The 22744-nt window shown below is 40.1% G+C and overlaps 1 protein-coding gene across 8 annotated transcripts in view; it reads right to left on the bottom strand.

Annotated features, from left to right (window-relative positions):
• ENOX1 (ecto-NOX disulfide-thiol exchanger 1) overlaps positions 1-22744 on the bottom strand; it is a 356774-nt gene that overhangs the window by 90922 nt on the left and 243108 nt on the right. For 6 of the 8 annotated variants that reach the window (XM_054271527.1, XM_054271532.1, XM_054271528.1 and 3 more), the window contains 4 exons: positions 12570-12629; positions 9871-10044; positions 7946-8152; positions 997-1230 (listed from right to left, as the gene is read on the bottom strand). In XM_054271527.1, coding sequence (XP_054127502.1) covers positions 997-1230; positions 7946-8152; positions 9871-10044; positions 12570-12629 — 675 coding nt within the window. The remainder of the gene's footprint in view (positions 1-996; positions 1231-7945; positions 8153-9870; positions 10045-12569; positions 12630-22744) is intronic. The other 2 variants (XM_054271533.1, XM_054271535.1) reach the window with 1 other exon arrangement.

Raw genomic sequence — 22744 nt, 5'->3', positions numbered from 1 at the left:
AGCAACCAATGCAGTACTCAGAGAGACAGCAGGGTGCATCTCTGCTCCACGCTCCAAGGATGAAACACTTTGCACTGTCCATCTTCGGCTCCCCAAACATTCCTCATAGTTAGAACAGAGACCAGTGTGATGACAGCTAGATAGCCTAAGCCTAATCGCATTAATTCTGAAATAGTGGCAAGAATCACAGCTTCTTGTGACCTGGCACACAGTTAAGCAATGTGCTTGGCCATCATGGGGGAAAGAATGCCAAACACAGCTGCTAAACACTTGATGAAAATAAATACAACTCTAAGAGGTGTGAAGAGTTGTTTACTAGATATTTCTTTTAAATGTTGTTACCATGAATAACTTTATTTCTTTGCTTCTTACTATTTATGTTAGCTATTAAAATAAAATGAATCCTTGAAGTGCACCCTTGAAAAATATTAACTCAGTAATTGTACCTAGAAAAAAACAAACAAGGAAGAAAACACATACCAAAACATGACACTATCCTGCACAAGTAATTCTAACCCCAAAGAGGGAGTGAATGAAGGGATGGTGTGTGTCAGAGATAAGTTGTGTCAGCTCATGTGGACAATTTGAATGCCAGGGACAGTCAAGTGCATGTGATGGAGTAACCTACATGTTGAGGATTAGAGTAATTTTAAGAATAAGGCCTTTCATGTGAAGAAGGATGCTTGCAACAGGTTGTCTTACCAAGATATATGATGTCAGCAACTTAACAGAAAAAACCCCCCATCTGTAGCATTCTGAAGGCTGTGTTTTAGCTGCTAAAGCACAGGTAGATAGACAGATGTCATGCATTTCCAGCAGGTGGGTGAGTGCCATTGCCACTGGCATAGAAATGGCAAAGACAGCCATTTCACTGGGGGAAAGCTAACAGGGCAAGTAATGAAACACATCAGAGAGAAACTGGCTTCACTGCTCTGGCCTCTGCATGGCTCCTGCTTTTAAGTAATAATAAACTGAGAAGTAGCAAATGCTGCTTACCTTTCAATTTTTCAGCCAGCAAAGCAGCTTCGTGTTCAGAATAATGCATTATTGCTGGAGGTGAAGGAGGGCGCAGTCTGTCTTCTTCCATTTTACGTCTGTGGCGTTCTTCTCTGGCCAGCATTCTTTGTTTGCATTCCCATTCATAAAAGTCATCTCTTGCCTGAGCAAAATCAACATGAAGGCGACCTGAATCCTTTTTGTCTGTGCTAGATCCTAATCTCATGCGGTAACCTGAAATCAACAAGTAGAACTAACTGTTGCAGGATTTATTTGCTCAAATTGCTCTTCATTTTTTCCCCCTTTTCATGTGCAGCCAGGTAAAAATATAGATTAACAGATTCTCACATATCTATGCAATATCTATCAATCACCATGTTTTCACAAGAAGATAAAAATTTATCCACTCATTTTTCTTCACCATTTCCTGCACCACCTATCATCATAGTAGATGAACTGAAAAGTCAACCCTAAGGTATGGAAACTACATTTCTGTTTAGAGATCTGTCAAAATATGTCATTTTTCCACATGATGCTTCCAACTTTTAAAAAAAGTCAGATAAAAAAAAACCAATTATTTAAAATAGATCTGTTTTAGTCCAAATGGGGAGTCCTTCTTCCACTGATCCTGTTGAGATCACGTTCAGTCTAGTGTTTTCCTCCACCCTGCCAAAGGAATTGGAAGTATGGGGAAAGGCTGAACTTTCTAAAAGCCATGACTATAGGTGAACGTGGGAATTGTGCTACATAAACTCCTGTGCCACAAAGAGGATGGTTCCATAACTACAGTGATGTCAGATCTCAAATTTTGACACTTTACAATTGCAACCATTATTTTCAAATTCCCCAATGAAAATAACCTAGCAGCAAATATAAAACATCTACGAATTAATTCAGTTCATCATTCCTTAAAGCAATTTCTAAAGTAGGGACAGAGAGAGACAAATAGGCATTTGCAAGACTCCTTTCAGGACAAATAATGAAACCTGTTGTGCCTTATCTTTAGGGATACTCTGAATATTCATAATTTGGTCCATGTATCATATTCTAAAGTTAGCACACTGCAAAACTTTAGGCTAAGGCTACACAGCAGTACTGAAGAGTCATGGTCTGAACTAAAACTGTTGATTACTGTCAGAGGTCCAAAAAATAATGCCAAAGCTATAAGAGAAACTTTTTGTGGCCATATTTGGGCACCTGTCTTTTTTCCAAGTTTTATTTCTAAGGCACAAATATATACACAGAGCAGTTTGTCTAACTTTTAAAATGCCAATTCAGAGAACGTGTGAGAAAATACTATGTAGAAGGCTTCAAACAGAGCCTTCAAATGTGGGTAAAATTAATCAGTCTACACAGGATAGCTCTAATTTCTCCATGCCAACATGCAACAGCCCAGCAGAGATTTCTCAAATGACAGGATGTTGCAGAGATGAATTCTGTGCTGAGCTGGCACACAGGAAGCTCTTCAGAAATGCACACTACTGCAACCACTGCATAATAACTCCAGGGAGAGGAAACTTCTATTCAAAATGTCAGGAAAAATGGTGTTTGCTGCTTTTGATCTGCAATCCGAGAGAACCTACCTTCCAGTCTTGTGGTTTGCCTGTGGTTTTAAGAGCTTTAGCACCTCACCACCACAGCTAAAACTCAGTTCTGAGCTTCCTCCAGGAATAGCAAAGCTGAGAATTGTGTAGTAGATTAAACACATCCTTGAAGAAATGTGTATCTAGGCATACTCTGTTTTACTACTGGAAAAATATCCTGCTGTATGAATACAAGGGATTGTCTGTACTACAGCACAATAGCTTCAAAGACATTAAATATCCATATATGTAGTGATCCTTCAAATAAAAAAATAATCTGTGAGCCTTTTGATTTCACATTTTCCTTTCAAACACCTCCTTCAGCTAAGGAGTCTGCAGGTGAGGAAAAGATATGACTTTCATTGTCCAGCAAGGAGTGCAAACCCAGATGAAAAACCTGAGCTAAGTGTTTCAGAGGTCCTTCAAAACCGAAAGGCATAAAAAACTGCCTTACCAAGGGATGTTTTTGGTGGGTTCCTGCCAATGGAACCTATCAAATCTGGTCTCCAAGATTCAGGAGCTTGGGATGAAGTAAAACTGGATCTTGTAGGAGTGACAAAGGAGGGGACGGTTTATTATTTTAAATTCCTCTTGGCTTTGCTTTCTCTAACTTAGAGAAGCAAACACCACTCTTTCACCCCAAAAGCTTTTGGTGGCCATACATGTAGCTCTAGTCCCAAGGCGTTGAAGGGAAGAGTTAGAGATACACCCTATTCAGTGTGAAATAACAGAAGAAGAGTGTGGGTGACCTTTCAGAACTGGGCTCTGAACTAATGAGGGTGTAATTATATGGTTTTATCCACAGAGGTGTAGGCACAAAGGAGTCAGCCAAAAGGGGTCAGTGGTGCAGCTACCCTGATAACTGAGACAAATGTTAGCCCCCTGCTCCCCGCCAGTTTGGCGTGCCAGCTGCATTCCTCACACACTGCTTGCTCTGTGCCAGAACAGAATTATCAGCAATGAAAAGGACACTGCCAAGGTGCCAGGTCTCGTGAACCTAAAATTAGATCTCCCAGCTGGGCTGCACTTTCCAGGAAGACTCAATCTCTCTTCCTCTCCCCCTGCTGTCTTTCGCCTCCATTGGCGGGAGCACAATAGTTATGGGCAGAGACAGAAATACAGCACTGCAGGAGGCAAAGCCCTTGTGGACTTCCAGGCCCCTCACATAAGCTAAATAAAGAGCTAATGAAAAGGACTGTGCATCTATAGGTTTTGTGTGCAGGGGCAAAGCTGTGTTGTATTAAAGTGGCCCTCACTTTTGAAGTAAATGGGAAAAAAACCTCAACAGTGTACGTTGCAGTAGCACTGGACAAATGGTTTCCTTTGGGAAACCAAATTAACAGATTTTGGAAATGTACCATGAATTACACTAAAAAAATGTGACTGCTTGTTTAACTCTAAAGACTGAAAGTGGTCAGCCAACCAAGTGATTTCCACCAGCACAGAAACTTAGAATAACCTAGCTAAGAAGGGACCTTGGGTACCACCTAGTCCAGAGCAGGGTTAAGCTTCAGTCAGATCAGAATGGTCACAGTTTGGCATCTTTCCCTTAACAAAAACAACAAATGCTTTAAGGATGGTTTCTTGCACCTTCATATACTGGGCTTTGCAGACACTATAGGACCAATGACCTGGCCAGTGAAGAACAGACTCCTTGATGGTTTGATAACCAGAAAGATTCTGCATGCACAACTGGCAGGCTCTATTTTGTACATGAGATCCTCAGGCACCATCTGTGCTGGAAATTTTGAGCCTCAAGGCAGCTGGGAGGTTTGGTTTTTTCAATACTATGTCTCCCTATTGATGTTTGAGGGCATTTGAATGTATAAGAGAAACACCTGGCACTGCCTCCCCTTCATGCATGGGCAATGAATTTTTTTCCCCATTTCTTTGCTCAGGGCTGCAGCTAGCATTAACTTTGTGCCTGGCTTGTCATTTTTAATTTCAGGTTTGCACACAGTGGAAGACGAAAAGGCTTTGGGAACTTGCCAAGATCCTCACTTTAAAGGAGCAGAAACAGGAAAAGTTAATGAAAGTGCTAAATAAAAATCAAACAGTATTTTCATATCACAGGTCTAGTGCAAACTCCATGGCTTGACTTACCTTTGAGTGTTGCTATACTGGACACCAGCCAATAGCTGAGGGCTAACTGGGGATCTAGATCAGAGTGTTAATGGTGATCAGAGAGAACTTAAAATGAAACAAGTAAATGGTACTGAAAGGAAACCCATGGGGGGAAATATCAGCACAGGAAAAATGCACACATGGGCTTTTGGGGTATAAACAGGTCTGTCTCCAGACACCTGTTTGTCCCATATATTCAAGTCTGAGGCCATCAAGATTGCAAGAATTACCAAATTCTCAGCCAAAAGATTAAAGTACATACAGTTTTGAGAAAGAGCTTTCTCATGGGCTGGTACGATAATTTTGGAAAGTCTTTTCTTTGGGGGATCAAAATACATCTTTAAAGGTTAAATGAAACCTAGCCTTCCTCAAGTTGACATTCTTATCATAGTCTTCTACCCATCTTCCAGTCTCCCTTTTTATACATGTTTACTTGGGAATACAAAGGGAAAAAAAACCTCCAGCAATTAAACTGCTTGATGGATTTTGTAATCACTTGTTCTATTCTGATGATAAGCATGGGATAAATGCAAAACTTGATGAGATTAGATGGGATAGACAGATAAAACTGATTAGGTAGACAAAATTATCATTATACCAGAAATATCAAAGGCATGACTTTCCCCTAATATAACACACATATTATATTTGTATATCTCTTTTGTCTCTTACAGGCAAATAAAATGCCTCAAAAATATGCTTTGTTCCCACTGTTTCAGAATATATTATGTTTGAGAATGGAATAAAGACTGGTAAACCCCCCACCCTGCACTTCAGTACAAGAAAAACATGCCCCTGCCTAGTGCCACCCCTCCCTGGGAGTGGTGGGGGACAGTCAGTGCTTCATGTGTCATCTGCACTGTTCAACAGCCTTGGTAAAAAGAAGTGGAACTCGCCTACAGAGTGCTCCTGCATTTCTTTCTCATCCCTGTCAGTTGCACTGGCTCTTTCCCTTGTCTGGCTGGAGACAATAGGTACAACACTTTGGAAGAATGAAGAGCTGTGGAGGAAAAAACGGATGGGAAGGGAGGCTGTGGAGCAGACGTAAGAGGAAGCACGGACAGCAGTGTGATTGTGACGGAAGGAAACAGAAGAAGGAATAATGCACCAGGAACTTGGAATGAAATTTGCAAAAAATTCAGAATGAGGAAGCATGAGGAAAGCAATCTTTCACCTCCATTGCTACTAATGTCCTGTCTTCTGAGTGAGCACTCTGGTGCTGCTGAGAAGCATGAAACTGAGCTAGAGGAACACTGGTTCTGGTCCAGGGTGGCAGCCTGTATATTTCTGAGCTTTTCTTTTGCTCTCTTTTTTGCCACTGTTTTCTTTATCATAATACAGTAATACCAGTTCCAACTGAATCTGGTGTGCCCCTCTTCTGTTCTGTCACTAGGGTCCCCTAAATAGAAGATGGAAGCTGGTAGATGTGCTGCTGCTTGTGATGCCTCTAATCTGCTGCAATGATCTACAGCATTTTGGAAGTAACATGAATAAACAAACAAATGAGAAGCATGGAAATCAGGAAGAGAGGATGGGGGAGGAAGGGCCAGAAGAACTGAAGTGAAAATAAAATAAAAAAACAGAAAAGGAAGACAAATCTGGGGTGGAGTAAAGATTTGGCATAAACCTGAAAATATAGCAATATTTCAAAGAAATCTTTACAAAGAACCCCATAAAACTCATTATTTTCTGTAGTTCTTCAAACAGGTATTTAAAGCCAGCAGTCAAGTTAGGAAAATAAACCTCAGACAACCTAAAAACCCTAAGGAAAACCTTTGAGAAACAAAGGAGCTAGGTTTTTCCTGATAACATCCATCTTTCTTTCTTTCTTTCTTTCTTTCTTTCTTTCTTTCTTTCTGTCTTTCTTTCTGTCTTTCTTTCTTTCTTTCCTTTTCCTTTTCCTTTTTTCTTTCTTTTCTTTATTTCTTTCCTCCCTCTCTCCCCCTCTCTCTCTCTCTCGTTCTTTCCTTTCTTTCTCTCTCTCTCTCTCACCCCCCCTCTCTCTTTCTTTCTGTACTTCTCTTTCTTTCTCTCTCTTTCTCTCTATATAGTTGATGGTGATTTGAGAGACAGCTTGTTTCCAGCTGGGGAAGCTTCCTATGGACACCTACAGGATGTTGAGGTTCTGTCCTTATTGCTAAACAGAAGATGGTCAGGGTTGGAGCTCAGAGAAGAGTCCTGGGTTGTTAACTCTCTCCCAGGCTCAAAAGGATTGTCCCAGTGGGTGCTTTGAGGTCACCTAACACAGAGTTTGTGTAAGTAAGCCAGTCTGGGCCAGCTTGTCTTGGCCAAGGAGCACTCCCTGGACCTTGTTTATTCAAGAACATACTGTGGATGGGTTGAAAGTGTTACACCACAATTGTCAGGCAAAACAGTGCTTTTGAGTCTCTCCAGGACCCAGAAAGATGGAGTGCAGCCTGTGGAGTGCAGACAAATACTACAGTGCATGGGAGCCAATTCAGTAAAGTAAAAAGGACTTGTTTAGCAAGTCAATCCTCAAATGACAGAAATTAACCTTAAGAGGACACTGACAGTCACAGAAGCCAAAAAATGTGAAAGCAGACTTGTTTTTCTTTTTTTTTTCTAAATTTTTTCCCCTGTGAATTAGAAACTGGGGGAGAAGGGGGTTGTTTCCTTGTTTTTTTGTCTGATTTTGGGGGGTTTTTGTCTGTTCCTTTGTTGGAAAACAAGGAGATTCTGAAATTTTACACCCTGTAATTTCTGCAGCACTCATTGTTATGGGAGGCAACAGACGCAGCCTACAGATGGGGCTCAGAATCTAACCCATGCAGTAGCTGAATACATGCATGCATAAAGACAGACTTTATTCAGGCTGCACCACAAATCTATAAAAATATGCCAGTGAAATTGCCAGCCTATCAGAAAAATTGGCACTGGAAAACAGCTGAGTTCCTGGCCTGGTGCCCTCCTCTTTCCACAACCTGTGAGCAAAACTATATAAACCTGTGTAAATCGAAAATAAGATTGTTCTGTAGTGAATTTCAGGATCTGTTGCATTGTTGTGGCATGGCAGGAAATTGCTCCCAGGTAAGTAACATACACCACCATGCATGAGTCTTGGCAGACAGGGAGAAATAACAGAATTGCCCCTTGCCACTTCATGCTACAGCCACTGAATTCAAGAAAGACTTGCTGAGATAAAAGCTAAGAAAACAAGCAAGCATTAGCATTACAAAATACAAATGAGAAGCAAGAAAAATTCATTAAAAAATGTGAAGTACCAGAAAGGTAAATGGCTTTATCAACCATGAACTCCTCTGCAAAACGGATGTGACAAAAATTCTTCTTGCTTTTCCGAATTGCTGTTATATCTCCACACTGCTCAAAGACTTCCTGAATAATTTCCTCCGTTGCGTTTTCTGGTAATCCTCCAACAAACACTGTTTTACACCCCGGAGGTCTCTCTCTTGTTGAAGGTGGTGGAAGATCTAAGTCAAAACAGAAATCACATTGGAATACAAAATTTGTCTTTTGATCCATTGGCTCTACTCATCCCTTTAATCAGTTCTGGGCAGCAACAGCTCCCTGTCATACTATAGAGGCAGAAGAGAGGGACAAGCAAAATAATTGAAAATTGCAGAGATTATCCAAAATTGATTACTTGAATCTAAACCTTTTCAAGCTTCAGGTGGTACTTCAAACATTTATTCCTGCCACTGCAGCTTGTTTGCCAGGACAGACAGTGTGGCCTAAAAGGATCTTTCTCCTCCCTGTACAGCCAGAAAAATATCCAGAAAAATATTCTGTTCCAAAGCAGAGGAGCCTCTGCACCTGATTGGACCCTGAGCACAGATCTCAGGCTCTAGTGCAGTGCATTCAAAGCCTGAACTGCACCATGTCTGGCTCATACCCATCACTCACCATGCTCACCATGTGTGTGGGCTGTGAGCAAGCCCATGCTGCGTACACCCTGTGCACTTGGACTGGACACCTTTCCCTGGTATTAGCATAATTTCATTTCTGTCTCAGTGTACAGGAGCACAGCAAACAGAAAAACAAAGTGGGAAACACAACAAAGTGACAGCATGATGAAAACACTCTGCCGGTTATCTGTTTTGTCTTGTTGCCAGATAATGGAGCAGACGGCAGCACAGGGGAAGGATAACCTCATTGTTTACAAGTGCTTGTGAGGTGCAGTAGCTAAAAATGCTACCTTCATGTACAGAGAATTTATACACACTTATATTGAAAAAACTATTAAATTTTTGAAAGCCGTATAAAAAATAAAAGCTATCATAACACTTCACCTTGTTTATACACAGTGAAAGTAATTCTCTAAGAATGAATATCACTAATATTACTTATTTTTTTGGCCCTTTAACACAGTAAAGAAGGTTGCAACCTTAAAGTGTGTATATATATACATGCATAGATACTCACATACATAACCAGTTTGATTAAACTGTGATCTGGATGCACTGCAAATCCAGAGCACCTGAATATTTGCTCAGTGTTTTCATTTCACAGTGATATTGAAAGTCACTGGTATTATGGGTCTGAAACTCATGGGGCCAACACTCAAAATCAGAGTTTGTGCCTGAGCTGGTATCTGATTGGGAAGAATTTTCCATTTGCACAGTCACATCAGGAACAGGAAGGAACCTGGTCCCTGCTTACTAAAAGAAAAAGGACTCATCTGCCATGTTGAACCTTTCGTAAAATGGCAGAAGAGAAGCTGTAGCCCCCTTTCTCTCCATGTCCCTCAAAAAAGGACTACAGAGAGGCAGTTTGGGGTGCAAGGTACTGCACCCCTACAGTCCCTGTTCAGGGGCATGAGCCTGGACTGGTCCCATCTAACTTCAGGCATCTGAAGGGGAGCACAGAGATGAACAGCACAATATAAGCTTTATGTTTTGTAACATCCTGATCTACAGGAAAGACAGGTATAAACTATGAGAAGTGTAGATCTTTAGGCTGCTACTTTTCTTTAAGTATTTTTCTCTTTTGTACAAGCTTCACAGTTTTTTATGTGACCTTACAGAGGTGAATAAGGATGCACTTATACCATACCATGCTTTACACACAGAATAGACCTTAGGAGGAAAGACCACACATGCCTGTAATTACAAAGCATTACTGTTATTAGATAAAAAATATTCATGCAATGTATTTAGGAAAATAACATTCTTTCTTCAGATGCACTTACTTGGGTTTGGAGGAAAGAGTGTGCAGCTTTTGCAGTGAATTATTTCTTTGACTACAGGCACATCTGTTGGTGGTGGTGGCGGCACTAACCCCATGCCTGGTATCATTGGGTTAATTGGAGTGATTCCAGTCATCATGCTAAGGCTTGGATCAAAGCCTGGTACACAGATTGAATCTGTAAGCATAGAACATAAAATCCTGTCTTATAAATCTTGAAACTACCTGTTAAAATTTTCTTGTATGGACAGTTTCCCTTTAAGTCCATTGTCCTTGTTTGTTTCACAAGCACCACTGTGAGAATTAGGACAAGGGGAAAAGGAAAAACGGAAAAATGGAAAAGGCAGGGAAATGGGGAGAAGAGAGGGAGAAGGAGAGAGAAAGGGAAAGGAAGAGGGGGAGGGGGATGAGGAGGAGGGAGCTGCATTCTCAGCGAAAAAAAACAAACCACGCATAAAGAAGGGAATGTTACATAATCTAAAATATTAACTGACAGTAAAATGTAGCACATTAACGTGTAAAACCATGCACCATGAATATCTGTTATTATCTGGAATGCAATTTTCTTTTCATAATGCTACTGTGGTGTTTACATTGCTTTCTGCCCAAAGCATAAAAAGAATATAATTTAACATTGATATGTCCTCTCCATCTAATTGTCAGACAGATTTATCACAACATAGCCTTCTCACATAAGTGACCTTGATTTACAAACAATACGGAGAAAGATCCATTTCTGGCTGCTTTATAGATGTCTAATTAGCCAAGACTTCTAACCATTTTACCCTGGAATATAAATTTACAGCTGCAGAGAAGGGAGTATTTTTGAACCTTGGAATTAATTCCTTCTTGTCCTGTTATTTAATCGGATTAGTAGATTCACCTCAACACATATACTATTATCATATACCACTACAGTCTCATAAAGTAAGATGAATATTTGGCAAGCATTTCTCTTTCTCCTTCCTGATCTCCTTGCCAAGACTTCCATACGTATTACTTAAAGCTGAAAGATTTACCGGGGAGCACCAGTGCTTTAGCACCAAGAATTGTAATAAGCAGATGTTTCAGAGGAATTGAGAGCCAACTTCTGAAATTCGCTTTCGCTAAAAACAAGGCTTTGGGTTTCTTGAGGCAAAATGAATAAAATATTTTGAGAGACCAATCTCTTTGTTGGCATAACACTGCTGCTATTTGGCATCATCAATTATTTAAAAGAAGAGAGTTACTTTGGTGTTGTACAGATTTTCTGCTGAGTTTTCTGGCTAGCAACTGGAAAGTATTTAATGATACGTGTAAACATGGGGTTTGGTAGCTCAGGAGCTTGTTTATTTTGAAGAAGCAAAGAGGGAAGAGGGAAACAACTCCTTCTCAAGCATTTTATACATACATATACACATATATATATAGGTGTATATATATGAGCTTTGAGCTAATTTTAAGAAGGCAGCATGGTTAATGAAATGTGACCAGAGAGACACCAGTTTCTTCATCCTAAATCTGCATCTGAGAAGCTGTGTGGCCCTGGGTCAGGCCTCTGACCTTTCTGTATCTTCGGTTCTGCATCTATAAAACAGGCACAGCAATACTCACTTACTGGCAAGTATTAGCTCACATTTTTATAGCACTTTGCAGGTGTAAAACGCTCTGTGGGGGCTGAAAATTAGCATTATTATTCCCGTGAAACATCCATAATCATATTCTCCAGGAAGGACAACTGAGGACTGAGAACTACTCTAAAGGAGCTCATATCTGTCTCAGCCGCACGCTCCCTGTTCTTCACGCACTGACTGCGAGCCTTCACCACCTTCAGGCAGTCCTGTACAACAAGCATAGCAAGTGCACAGTAAGCAAGGATTTGCTTCAGGCTTAGTGAAGACTAGTATTAATGAAAAGTCATGATATTACATTACTTTTTTTAATAAGTGGGTTTTGAAAAAGGATTTGCTCTGGGTGTGATGTTTTTTTTCCCAGTATCGATGAGTATGCATTGCTTTTCAGATTTAGCCTTGAAACTTGGAGGCTGTCGTTTATTCTGCAAGATGCATTGGTGGCCATATATTAAATATTCATGGTGAATGCTGGGAAATGAAGTTAGAGGTGAAAGGGCAACACATAATTCAAAGAAGTCCTTAGGCTATGCTAATAATCTTAATCTCAGTTTTACAAGTCAGGCTTCTGACAGTCACAGAAGACCATCCTGTGCAGCACTCTCTGGCTGTGGGTTAACCTCCATCTTTGTTACTCCCTGCTAAAACATCCCACAGAGCTCTGTGGCATGCAAAACAGGTCACCACACTAGCACACAACACACTGTGCCATACCAGTGCTCCCCTGGCATCAGGAAATGCCAAATGAGGCATTTTGTCCATCCCTCTGGACAAGTGTAGGGTCTGCTACAGTCCCAGTCAGGTATGACATTTCATATTGAATCCAATAGCCACAGTAGAGCTGCAGCATTCTGAAGCACAGGCAAAGGATGATGGACAGAAGACCAAGCTCTCCCTGTCCCATAAGTACCTTTCAGGCCCTATGCCACAGCCAAGGAAAAAGGTCATCATCTGTCAAGCGCTACCACAAGGTGTATTTAGCTTTTTCTATTCTGTCCTTAAGACAGCCACCAGATACATTTCAGCTTTTCTCCAGGGGTAGTGACATGAAATAACTGCAAACTCTGCCCAAACCACAGGCACACATTCTCACCCAGAGCAAAGACGGCAGGTTTCAATAAGGCACAGCTCTCTGAATTTTCCCCTGGCAGTGCTGCAGACACAGAGAAAAACAAAACTAAGGGAGATGGCCACAGGGAAATTCATGTCCACAAACACTGCAAATCTGGGCATGGGGAGGAGTTTTTAGGCTGCATGTTAATCAGAACAGGTTTGTGAATTAAGCAGAAGAAAATTATTTGCCACTAATTCCTGGCACATCCAAGTAGATGTGACTTTGTAAGTAACTTTGCCTGTGTTAAATAAGTACATGGCTTTGTCATCAGTTTCTTTTACAACTGGAATCAATCTACAGAAGCATGAGCAAAGTGCTGGGGTCCAGTCCAACACTCATGGAATGTCCTTCTAGGAGTGCCGGGACTCTGCCTTCAAAAGGTGATTGTGCTGAGGTATACTGAAGAGGACTCAGTCAATAATTCTTGAAATCTAATTCCACATCTTGCAGGCACTAATCCAAGCCCTTCTAAGGTCAATAGCAAGACTACTGAAGGCACGAACAGATATTAACCCTGACCAGGTTTAAATTCTCTGTCCTCTTGAATCAGTTGCTTCATTTTCCCAGTGTGTTAAACTGAGAACGAAATGCTTTCATCCATAGCATGAGCACTGAGAGGATGCATAGGCATCAACTCTCAAACATCCTGGAAAAGAAAACCATTCTCTGAAAACTAAAAACTATTATTATGCATAGCAGTGATGGAAAATCCAGATGGATTTCTAAAGAGTGAAGCTCTTGTTTGGAAACCAGAAGAGACTGGTGGTGCTTGCATCTCCAGAGAAGCTGGTGCATGCCACCTGGATATTGCTGACAAACCATGACAGGAGACTATAGATGGAGCATCCAGAGGAAATACTGGTCTGGACTCTGAGGTGCAGAGAAAAAAGAATGATAAAGTCACCGGAAAAGAAAGTCAATAAATTTGCCACATCTGTGATAGGATCTAGAGGAATCCCAAGTTTAACTATATTAATGCTATTGAGTGGTGCAATAATAGAAGTTGGATATATAGCTCTTGTCTAGAAACAGGGGATGATCATCCATCAGCACCACCACTGCAGTCTGCTCCCCATCCTGGCAAAATGCCTAACTGGAGCAGGGCCAGGACACCAAACTTAGCACTGGAGGCAACTCCTGTTGCACTAACTGGTGAGATGGCTGGTCTTCAGCATGAAAGAAAATGATAACAGTTATGCAAGGATTTAAAAAAATAGGAATCAGTCCTGCCCACATATGATTTTTTTAACAGATTCCCTTAAAGATATTATTATTAAGATACTGTAGACTTTAATATGTTACACCAAACAAAAAGATATATCACATTTATAAGCAATGCACCTGAAGAGTTAAAAAAGCAATCTTTTATGTTTTCAGTAATCATGGCATTCTTTTTAAAGGGATCTATTTATATTTATGGAGTTAGATACGGGTTTATAAATTATAAAACCAATCCAGAAGAAGAGACAAAATTTTCAGTTTAAAATGTTAATAAGGAATTAATAAATGAAATCATTAAAATGGAAAGTAAACAGAGATCATAAAGAACTTTAAGAATGGAAAAGCACATATTGATCAAGTTAGAGTCCTTGTGGATACTGTGCAAAAGGCTTGAACATTCACACATTTGCATAGGAAAAAAAAAGTATTTAACATCAATATTTTGAAGAGAAAATATTTTGAAATGGAGAGGCCTAAATTTGGCAAAACAAGTTAATTCCTGTTTCATCTGATAAGAAATTGGCATGGTGGAGAACAATAAAAACCTCTGGAAAGCAAATATTTGGAATTGGCAGTCAGAGAGACAATAAGAAAAACCTTGAACACGTGGAGTAGTTTTTAAAGCTTCTTTTTCTTTCAAGGGGAATAAAAGAACAAAACATTTCACAGGAAATTTCTGAGTCTGAAAAAAACCAGAAGAACAATAAAATTCCTTTGATGAAAACTATATTCTAACACAGCAAGTAGTGTAAAACAATTGCTTTTATTAGGGTCCATTTTGGAAGGGGAGGAACAACTTTGTTTTCCATAAAAATAGCCACACAATCTTGTACAGCCATCCTCCTTTCCTTCTTTGGCAGAGGTTGCTGTCTGAATCACCTTCTGTTTTTGCCACATTATTGCTGTGCTCAGGTAACAAGGATCTTTATTCCTGCCAGCTCTGCTTTTGGGTATTGCACTCCGTTGCCAACACTAAGTTACCACCACACTTCCACCAGCCCTTGCCACAAGGTTTTAATCTACTCAAAATCAATTTTTAAGGATATAATCCCCTCTAAGATTCATAGTATTAGCCCTTGGGTGTGTCTTTTTCTTTTTTATTTTTTTTTGCCTGCAACTGCCAATTGTTTCTGTGGAGTTTCATGACAGCTGCCAAGTTGTACTTCTGTCGGATGCATAAGAACATCCACAAAACAGGGGTTTGTGAGCACAAACAGGGAAGGTTTCCACCATGGACATCATCAGCCATGTGGCTCAGACCTCCTGGTCAAACACACAGAGAAATGGTGAGCAACGAGAACAATGATCTGAGCACAAAGCAACTAACAAAAATAACAAATGCTGAAATGGTTCCCATGGCCTGGGAGTGATAATTTTACACCTACAAAAATAGTCTGGTTTTTGCTAGGGAATGCCAGCATGAAGTGAAAGCACCAGGACAGTCCTGCCAGCAGCTGTCAGTAAATGTATTAAGATGATTATTAAAGTTTGTTTTCTGTGGAGGAAAAAAAAAAGATTTGGAGACCAGATATTTGATTGTGCACTTCAGAAACATCATTGCTGAGTATTTTGAGACTGAATATTGAGTTGATTTCTAAAAGTTGAAATTAAAATTTTCCTGAAAAAGAGCACATCTAACAGAGAATCTGCCTCCCTAATAACAAATACATATATACATACATACCTACATATATGTGTACATAAACATATATACTGTCACTAGAAAATAAATGGTTCCTATTTTTATTTGAAATAAAGAAAGTGCCTTTTTAGAGTAAGGAAGAATTACTCTAAAAACTTGTATTTTTATCTAAAATTCTCCCTCAAAACTCAGCAGTCTGCCAGTGCCTTTATTATCATCACAATCTAATATTTTCCCTAGGAACAATTAAGAATGAATATTCAGCTGCCAGCCAGAGATCAAGGCTGGATCACTGTTTTCCCTGGTCATTCAATTCATAACATCTTCTGGGTTTCACAAAGCTTTTGGTGGACGTGACTCGTTTGGTCAATATTTAGGGCTTCTCTCATCAGCATCTTTGAATACATTTCCTTGACCAGTTCAGACATCATTAAATGTCTAGACTTGTCTATCTCTAGAACAGATGCTGGATTGTCTGTTAAACTTCTAAATACATAGCAATAAACAAAAGTGGGGTAAAAAACATCTGACAGCTCCTCCATTTGACCAGCTCAGCCATTATCATCCTGTCTCACAGCAAGGGCACCTGACTGTGGCCAGTAGCAGAAGCCTGGGGCACCAGAATAAGAAATAAGCAGGTAAAGAGCAAAATATTCTTAGCTTATGTACACTGAGTGCTTACATATCTTCAGTGAAGAGACCATAACTGAATAATGCTTTCTAGCAGGCATTTATTCCACATAACTTGATTTATACCTTTTTACTAAATCCTGCTATGTACCTACTTATATTTTGAATCCATTGGAACATGTTTTTATCTGTGGCTTTCACAGTGTGCTAGTGAGTAGAAACTGAGCTGGGAATTTTGCTTCCTTTTCTTTGCTAAAGCAAGGTATTTGGCAGATCCTAGAAGGCAGGTGCACCTTCTAGCTCTTCCATCCTGAGAAATCATGAATCCCTTGTTCACGTTATCCACAAGATTCCAGATTTCATTTCTGCTTTCACAGTTTGCCATGTGTTGGGCAAAGTGACCTTTGTCTCTGTGGTACTGCTACAAAGGAATATGGATATGGAACCTCTGATTTTGGCCCCTTTTAAAATCATAAGCAGGTAAGTGGAAGGGCAGAGATGTCTTTGTAGGTGCTTCTCTAGTGCTGGGTTGTTGAAGAACTGAGTGCTGAAGATGTGGGCAGATGCCCCTATAGAGATGCTGCAGGAGCACAGCCAAGGCAGGACCATGTGAGCACAGGACTCCTGCAGGAACAGGAGTAAGGGGTGCAGGATCCATGTTTGTGTGTGTGTGCATGTGTGCACATGTGAAGGTGTGTGTTTGGAGGAGTGGAAAGGAGTGAGTTGGGAAGGGCCAGGAAATCAGCCTCTTGACCTCTGGCTTTCTCCAATGGCCAGGGGATCCCTGTTAACACCACTCAGCAAGAGCTACATTCTGTGAAACAGAGCCTGGTCTGAAGCAAATGCAAGTCTCTAAGGGAGTTTTGACAAAACAGAGGGTGAAGGGGAATCCAGATGAATGTTTCTCATTAATAATCAATGAAGTTATAATTTATGTGAACTCTACAGTGTCTGCCAGACCCACTTCATAAACAAAGCCCTTGTAGCATCATCAACTTGCCACTTGAAAATTACATCTATGAGACATATATCACTGACAAAGCTTTAGGGCTGTATTATTGTACTTGTTTTTTGAAGAAAGCACAGTGTCTGCACAGAAGAATAGTTTACAGCAGACAATCCCAAAACTTTAGATGCATTCTTCAGAGCTAGTTATGCTGTAGCTGAAAACACTAAAAGCAAATCTGTACTCCTCTTGATCCCTGCCCACAAAAATCACTTGACAAACACTATATTTAGAGCAATATACATGACAAAGACTAAATTAAAGAAAACCACCTTCTCTTTTTACAAGCAAATCATGGGGTGAATCCTGGTTCATCCTTTATTGCTGCAGCGCTTGGCACAACAGGACCTCAATCTTGTTTAGAGCTTCTAATGCAATGCAAATAATAGGAGAGAATAACAAATAATAATAATACAACAAAGCATTACCACGATGGATGCCACTCTCTTCCAAAGATGCAATTTCAACCCTGTTGTGTTAAGAAATCTACAATGTTATTGTTATTTCTAATATTGTTTCTGCTTATGGATAGCCACCAGTGCCATTTTTACCTCAGAGAGGTTTCAGGCACTACCTGTCCATGGTGAATCTATTTAATTTCATCTTAGAACATGTCTGCAAAAAAATACCTGACAGACAAGCCCTAGAGTGATCTGGAAAACTCAGGGCTTAATGTTGAGGGAATCTGATGATGGCTTGTCAGTTTTTAATGCCTGACAGCTGCATGTGTAAGAAGCTCAGCCAGAAAAAAGTGACTAATCTTAGTCTCCATCCACAATCAGCTTCTCTTCCATGTGGAAAACCTTATTGCTATTGCAGCAGAAACATGTGGGCATGAAAATTGAAATGGTAGAAAACAGGAAAATAGCAAAGAAGGGAAAATATGAAGAGAAAAATCAAAATAAATGCAGGGAAAGAGATGAAGGAGAGGGAAAGAGGAAAAGATAACAATATTTTCTGGACTGTCTGTGTCCATACCTTATCCACAGGCTCTTTTGACCAGTGTCAGGATTTTGAAGGATTCATGCGTTTATAGCCCCTCGCAACATCCAGAGGACTGACCTTCCCAAAGCCTCTGCTGCTTCAGAACCTCTCCACAGAATAGGAATAATGGGCTTCTTCCACCTTTTCACCAATAAATCACTTCCTTGCATGGGGTCAGTCACAAGTCCATTGTGAAGAAAATAACAAAAATGCAAATTGTGCACAGTGCCACCTGGTCCCTAGTTAATGGCTCCTGAGCTGCAAAAATATGGGGCTGGCCAATATGCAAGAATCAATGTAATACATTGCCTATGTGCTATAAAATGTGCACAGCTGCTATTTCCTTACTTTCAAAAGTCTTTGTGTGCTCACTATTCGCTGCTCAGGACAATCCTCCCCTGTTCTGAGATTTTTCCCTCTATTTCTTCAATTTTGTGCTCATTGCAATGGGCTGTTTAGTAAGGTTAGCCTTAGCCAAACTAAGTAGCCTCTCCAAGCTCCAGTGGAAGCTGTTCAGTCTGTTTGCCAAATGAACCTCTTCCTAAAATAAAATGTCGCCATGTTCCTTGAAAACAAGATCACCTTTCACTTCAAAGTCCTAGAAGATGAGAAAAGAAATAAATAAAACATGATTACACAGCCTAGGAACTGTTAATGGATTTTTTCTCTTGCTTGATGTCTAGGAAAGTGCTGTATTCCAGAAATTTGAGAGGCATTTGTACAGGCACAAAAAGAAAAAAAAGGTTTATTGAAAGATAGAAGCTTCTAAGATGTAAATGAATACTGAAAAGAAATTGGAGAAATAGGAAAAGTTTCATTTCCCAGGCTACTCTAATACTGATATATGATCCTTATAATAAATGAAACATAAAAAGCTTTCAGTGTGTAAAAGATGGTAAAATACCATCTTCTGGTTATTAATCTGACCTCAGAGAAAATGGGTGAAAAAAGATGAAATTCAGACATTCCATTGGACATTTTCCAAATGAAAACAAAAGGGACTGATTTTTCTCATGAATCATGAAAGAAGTTCTGGCTATTAAGCTGGAGTTACTGTGTGGATTCTCGAATCTGTGGAATGCATACAAACACTCTCCTTGCCTTTCCAGGGTCACAGCAGTAACAACAGTCTTGCCAAAACTGGAAAGAAGCTGTACAACCCAGAAAGGTGTATCAGCTGCACAGTCAAGCTCTCGCAGAAACACAACAAAAAACTGTGCTCTGACTGACTGAAGGGTCCTTCCAGCCCTCTAGCCCAGACACCTGCCTCCAACAGCAAATCCCTGATTTTGTTCTGTACCAGAACAGAACAATTCTGAAGAGACACTTCCGTATAATTTTCTCCCAATTCCAACTCTCACTCCGCTGTTCAGGGGCTTCCTAAAGCAGAGGAAGTTTTGTGCCTCCTCCAGGTTTATTTTTTGGATGAAAATACCAATGAGCTTTATCGCATGGGATGTATTTCTTTTGGTACCATTACAAGAGATGACAGAAAGTTGTCCTGTGAAATCAGCTGGAAAATCTTGAGTGACGATATTTCAAACTTTTAACCAAGTTATTCTACATGCATGCTTCTCTTTTAAAAGTCTGAGCAAACAGTCAAAAGAGAGATTTAAGCTATAATTTTAAATTATTATTCCTGGTATTATTTTCCTAGTCTCTTTTATGTTAAATCATTTAAATAACAGTGTCAAAACTCTTAAATCTACAGTATCTTTAACCCCCTGAATACCAGGAGAAGGTTAAGTATACTAGATATAGTAAAGATTTTCTGTCTGTATATGAATGTAGTAAGGGATCTTGATATTTTGTATTATCCTCCACTAGAACTCTTTGACCTCCATACAGTTTATGGCAGTAACTTGTAGGACAATATTTGAATGCTCTGTGCATGAGCAGAATACATGTTGGATTTAAATTTGATTGACTAACTGTTGAGTAAGTAATAGAGTGGTACTTGGTGAATTAATAAACTGTTTATTGGTTAAGAATTAACCAAGAGTCCTATCTTGAGAATACTATGCTACATAAAACATGATCTGAAAAGAATACAGAGTTGAGAGCAGCAAGTTATGCTCCTGAGTGTCTGTAGAAATAGCTGTCTTAATTAAACTCCAATGCACTATGACAAAGCTATTTTGGCTGGATTTTTGCTATAAAAGCCATCTAGCACCTCAGCAACCTGAAAACACTCCTACGTGCTTAGGTCTCACTGCAAACACAGAGTGTTGGTGACTACAGCTCTTCAGGAACATGAGGAACCATTTATCTTTACATAAGCAGGTGCCTTACTTTACATTCTTTTACCTCCCATAAGCAGGTTCCATAGCTAAGGGCTGGCTCAGGTCATGGGCAGCATGAATCCAGACCAGAAGGATATGGGAATTCACAGGGGTCACAGCCAGGTATGGCCTCAGCACTGGGGAGCCATGTGGGGAGGAAGAGAGTGATCTGTGGTGACAAGAGAGGTGACAAGGTGCACATAGACAGAGATGGCACAGGATGCAAAATCAGACCCAAGACCAAGCACTTTGTGTTGAGGATGAGATGAAATTTGTACAAACCAAGAGAATAGAAAGTACTGTTGAAATGACTTCTACATTCAAAACAGGAAGAAGGGCAAAACGACCATGGAATTTATTCACAATTCTCAGTCAACCTCCTTTCTCCAGCTTTGGATAACCCACAACATCCTCAGTTTTTAGCTGGAGACCTGCCAGAAGGGAAGGTAATGAAGTCTGCTAGACAAAAACAGAGTATGTTGCTTATCAAATGGGAGAGGGTTTCTTTTATCTTTTTCATTGTTAAACCTGTGATTTTTCTCATGTTCTCAAACATAAATAAATAAGTGAAAAATATTAAATAAATAAATACTATAAACTTCCACAGGTTATCATTGCTTATAAGCTCATGAATACAGTATTGGGCTTGAGTTGAAAACATTTAGAATTATAGTTTTTGAAACATCTCTTGGTTATTGAAGGCTTCCTTAGGTCACCTCCCCACTTCTCAAATTTCAGAGTGTTTGAAAACTTTCTGATGCATTCATTGCAATTCAGGACTATATTTCAAATTCCCCTTCCATCTGTGAATACAATGATTCTGTGTTTGTTTGTAGATCTTGATGATCTAAGCACAAGGGCCCTCTCAGCTTTCTGAAGGGCCTGTTTTAGGCAGCCAGACTCAATGGCCAAATGGTCAGCAATGGTGGTAACTGGAGCACTCTCCATGGCTGGTAGAGAAATCCCAAATGGGATGCCCCTAACTTCCTAATAAAGCCATTCCTCTTCATGCTGTTTGAGCACAGTAATTATCCCATTGACCAGTTTGAAAGAGGCTTGACATTAAACCAGTGTCAGGAGAATGTGCATCATGCTAAGGTAGATAAGGGTAGTCCATATGTCTGAAAGCTGTTACCTCAGCCTTTTAGCAGACTTAGACAGAAATTTCTGTGTGTTTTGACATCTGGGTCACAACCATAAAGTTTTCCAGCACAAGTACAATAATTAGAACATTATGAATACATTTTTCAGTTCATCTCCATTCCTTCTGTATATCCCTCAGAGCAGAAAACCCTTCTTTCCACCATCTGGGCATTTCTCTAGTACAAGGAAGGTCAGCAGCAGCTAGAGATGCCAGAATGGCCAGCTGCTCTGCAGCCTCCCTCCCTGGGGCCTCACTACCAGAGCCATTATCAATGGAACGGTGCGGACTAATAAACCTTGATTTTGGCAAATAGCCCAGGGGCAGCCAGCTGGAATGGGTGAAATCACCCTGAGGTTCTTTGAAGATACTCTGGGACCTGTGCAGGGCAGTGCACAGAACTGGGTTAATGCTTCTGGCTCCCAGTGACTCCTTCCCTCTCTCCTGTCTCTCACAGCAAGGGGAAATGGATGCCTCAACTAATAATAAACTGGAGCTGAGCATGTGGAGATCACCAGGCCAAATATAAAACAGCTGGGGCTCTCTGGCCAGCCATTAGCTTAGCTCAATCACAGCATTGCCTGGAGTCTTCTGGAAAACAGGTGAAAATAAGATGAGTAAATAAGAAACTTCCAAATCTAGCAGAAAGAAAAACAACCAGAAAATCATCTTGAAACATTTGTATAAAGCTCTTATGTCTTGTCAAGGCATTTATTGTGACATAGCTTTTATTTCCTAACAGACATAAACCTCTCAGCATGTTCTTCACCAAAAAAGGGACTAAAAATTTGAGAAATGATTACAGGAAGAAGAAGGAATCTCCCCAAGAGAACCTGCATCTCCATACCTATAAAATAGCTTAACATACAGGCACTACTCTTATCTGGTTTTGTGGGTAAAAAAAAAGGGGTGATATTTCACTTTAGGAAGTAGCAGTCTTGGCAACATTTTTACAATGTCATATTTCATTACTTAGTTTAACAGGAAAAAATCTTGTCTGAAAAGAAATCAGGAACTTTTAAAAATGAATAGCATACTAGAGGAAGCATACTGAGACAGTGTGCACAGAATTAGTTGAACTTTTACTCAATTAAGGAAAAATCCAGGTTTTGTATCTCCTGTGCAAATCACATTTTCATTTAGATTATGTTAGTAGTTGTGTGCAAAACTTGCAATTTAAAATTCTTGCTGCTAGAAAATTTCATCTGTAATTTCTGGCAGCCTGCGCTGAAGGTTCAGCTGCTAATA

This window comes from Melozone crissalis, unplaced genomic scaffold, assembly GCF_028551555.1.
Source record: "Melozone crissalis strain CALT ecotype California unplaced genomic scaffold, PUWL_Pcris_2 ptg000013l_1, whole genome shotgun sequence".
NCBI lineage: Eukaryota > Metazoa > Chordata > Aves > Passeriformes > Passerellidae > Melozone > Melozone crissalis.
The sequence above is the reverse complement of the archived record's forward strand: the minus strand, read 5'-3'. Positions and strand labels throughout refer to the sequence as shown.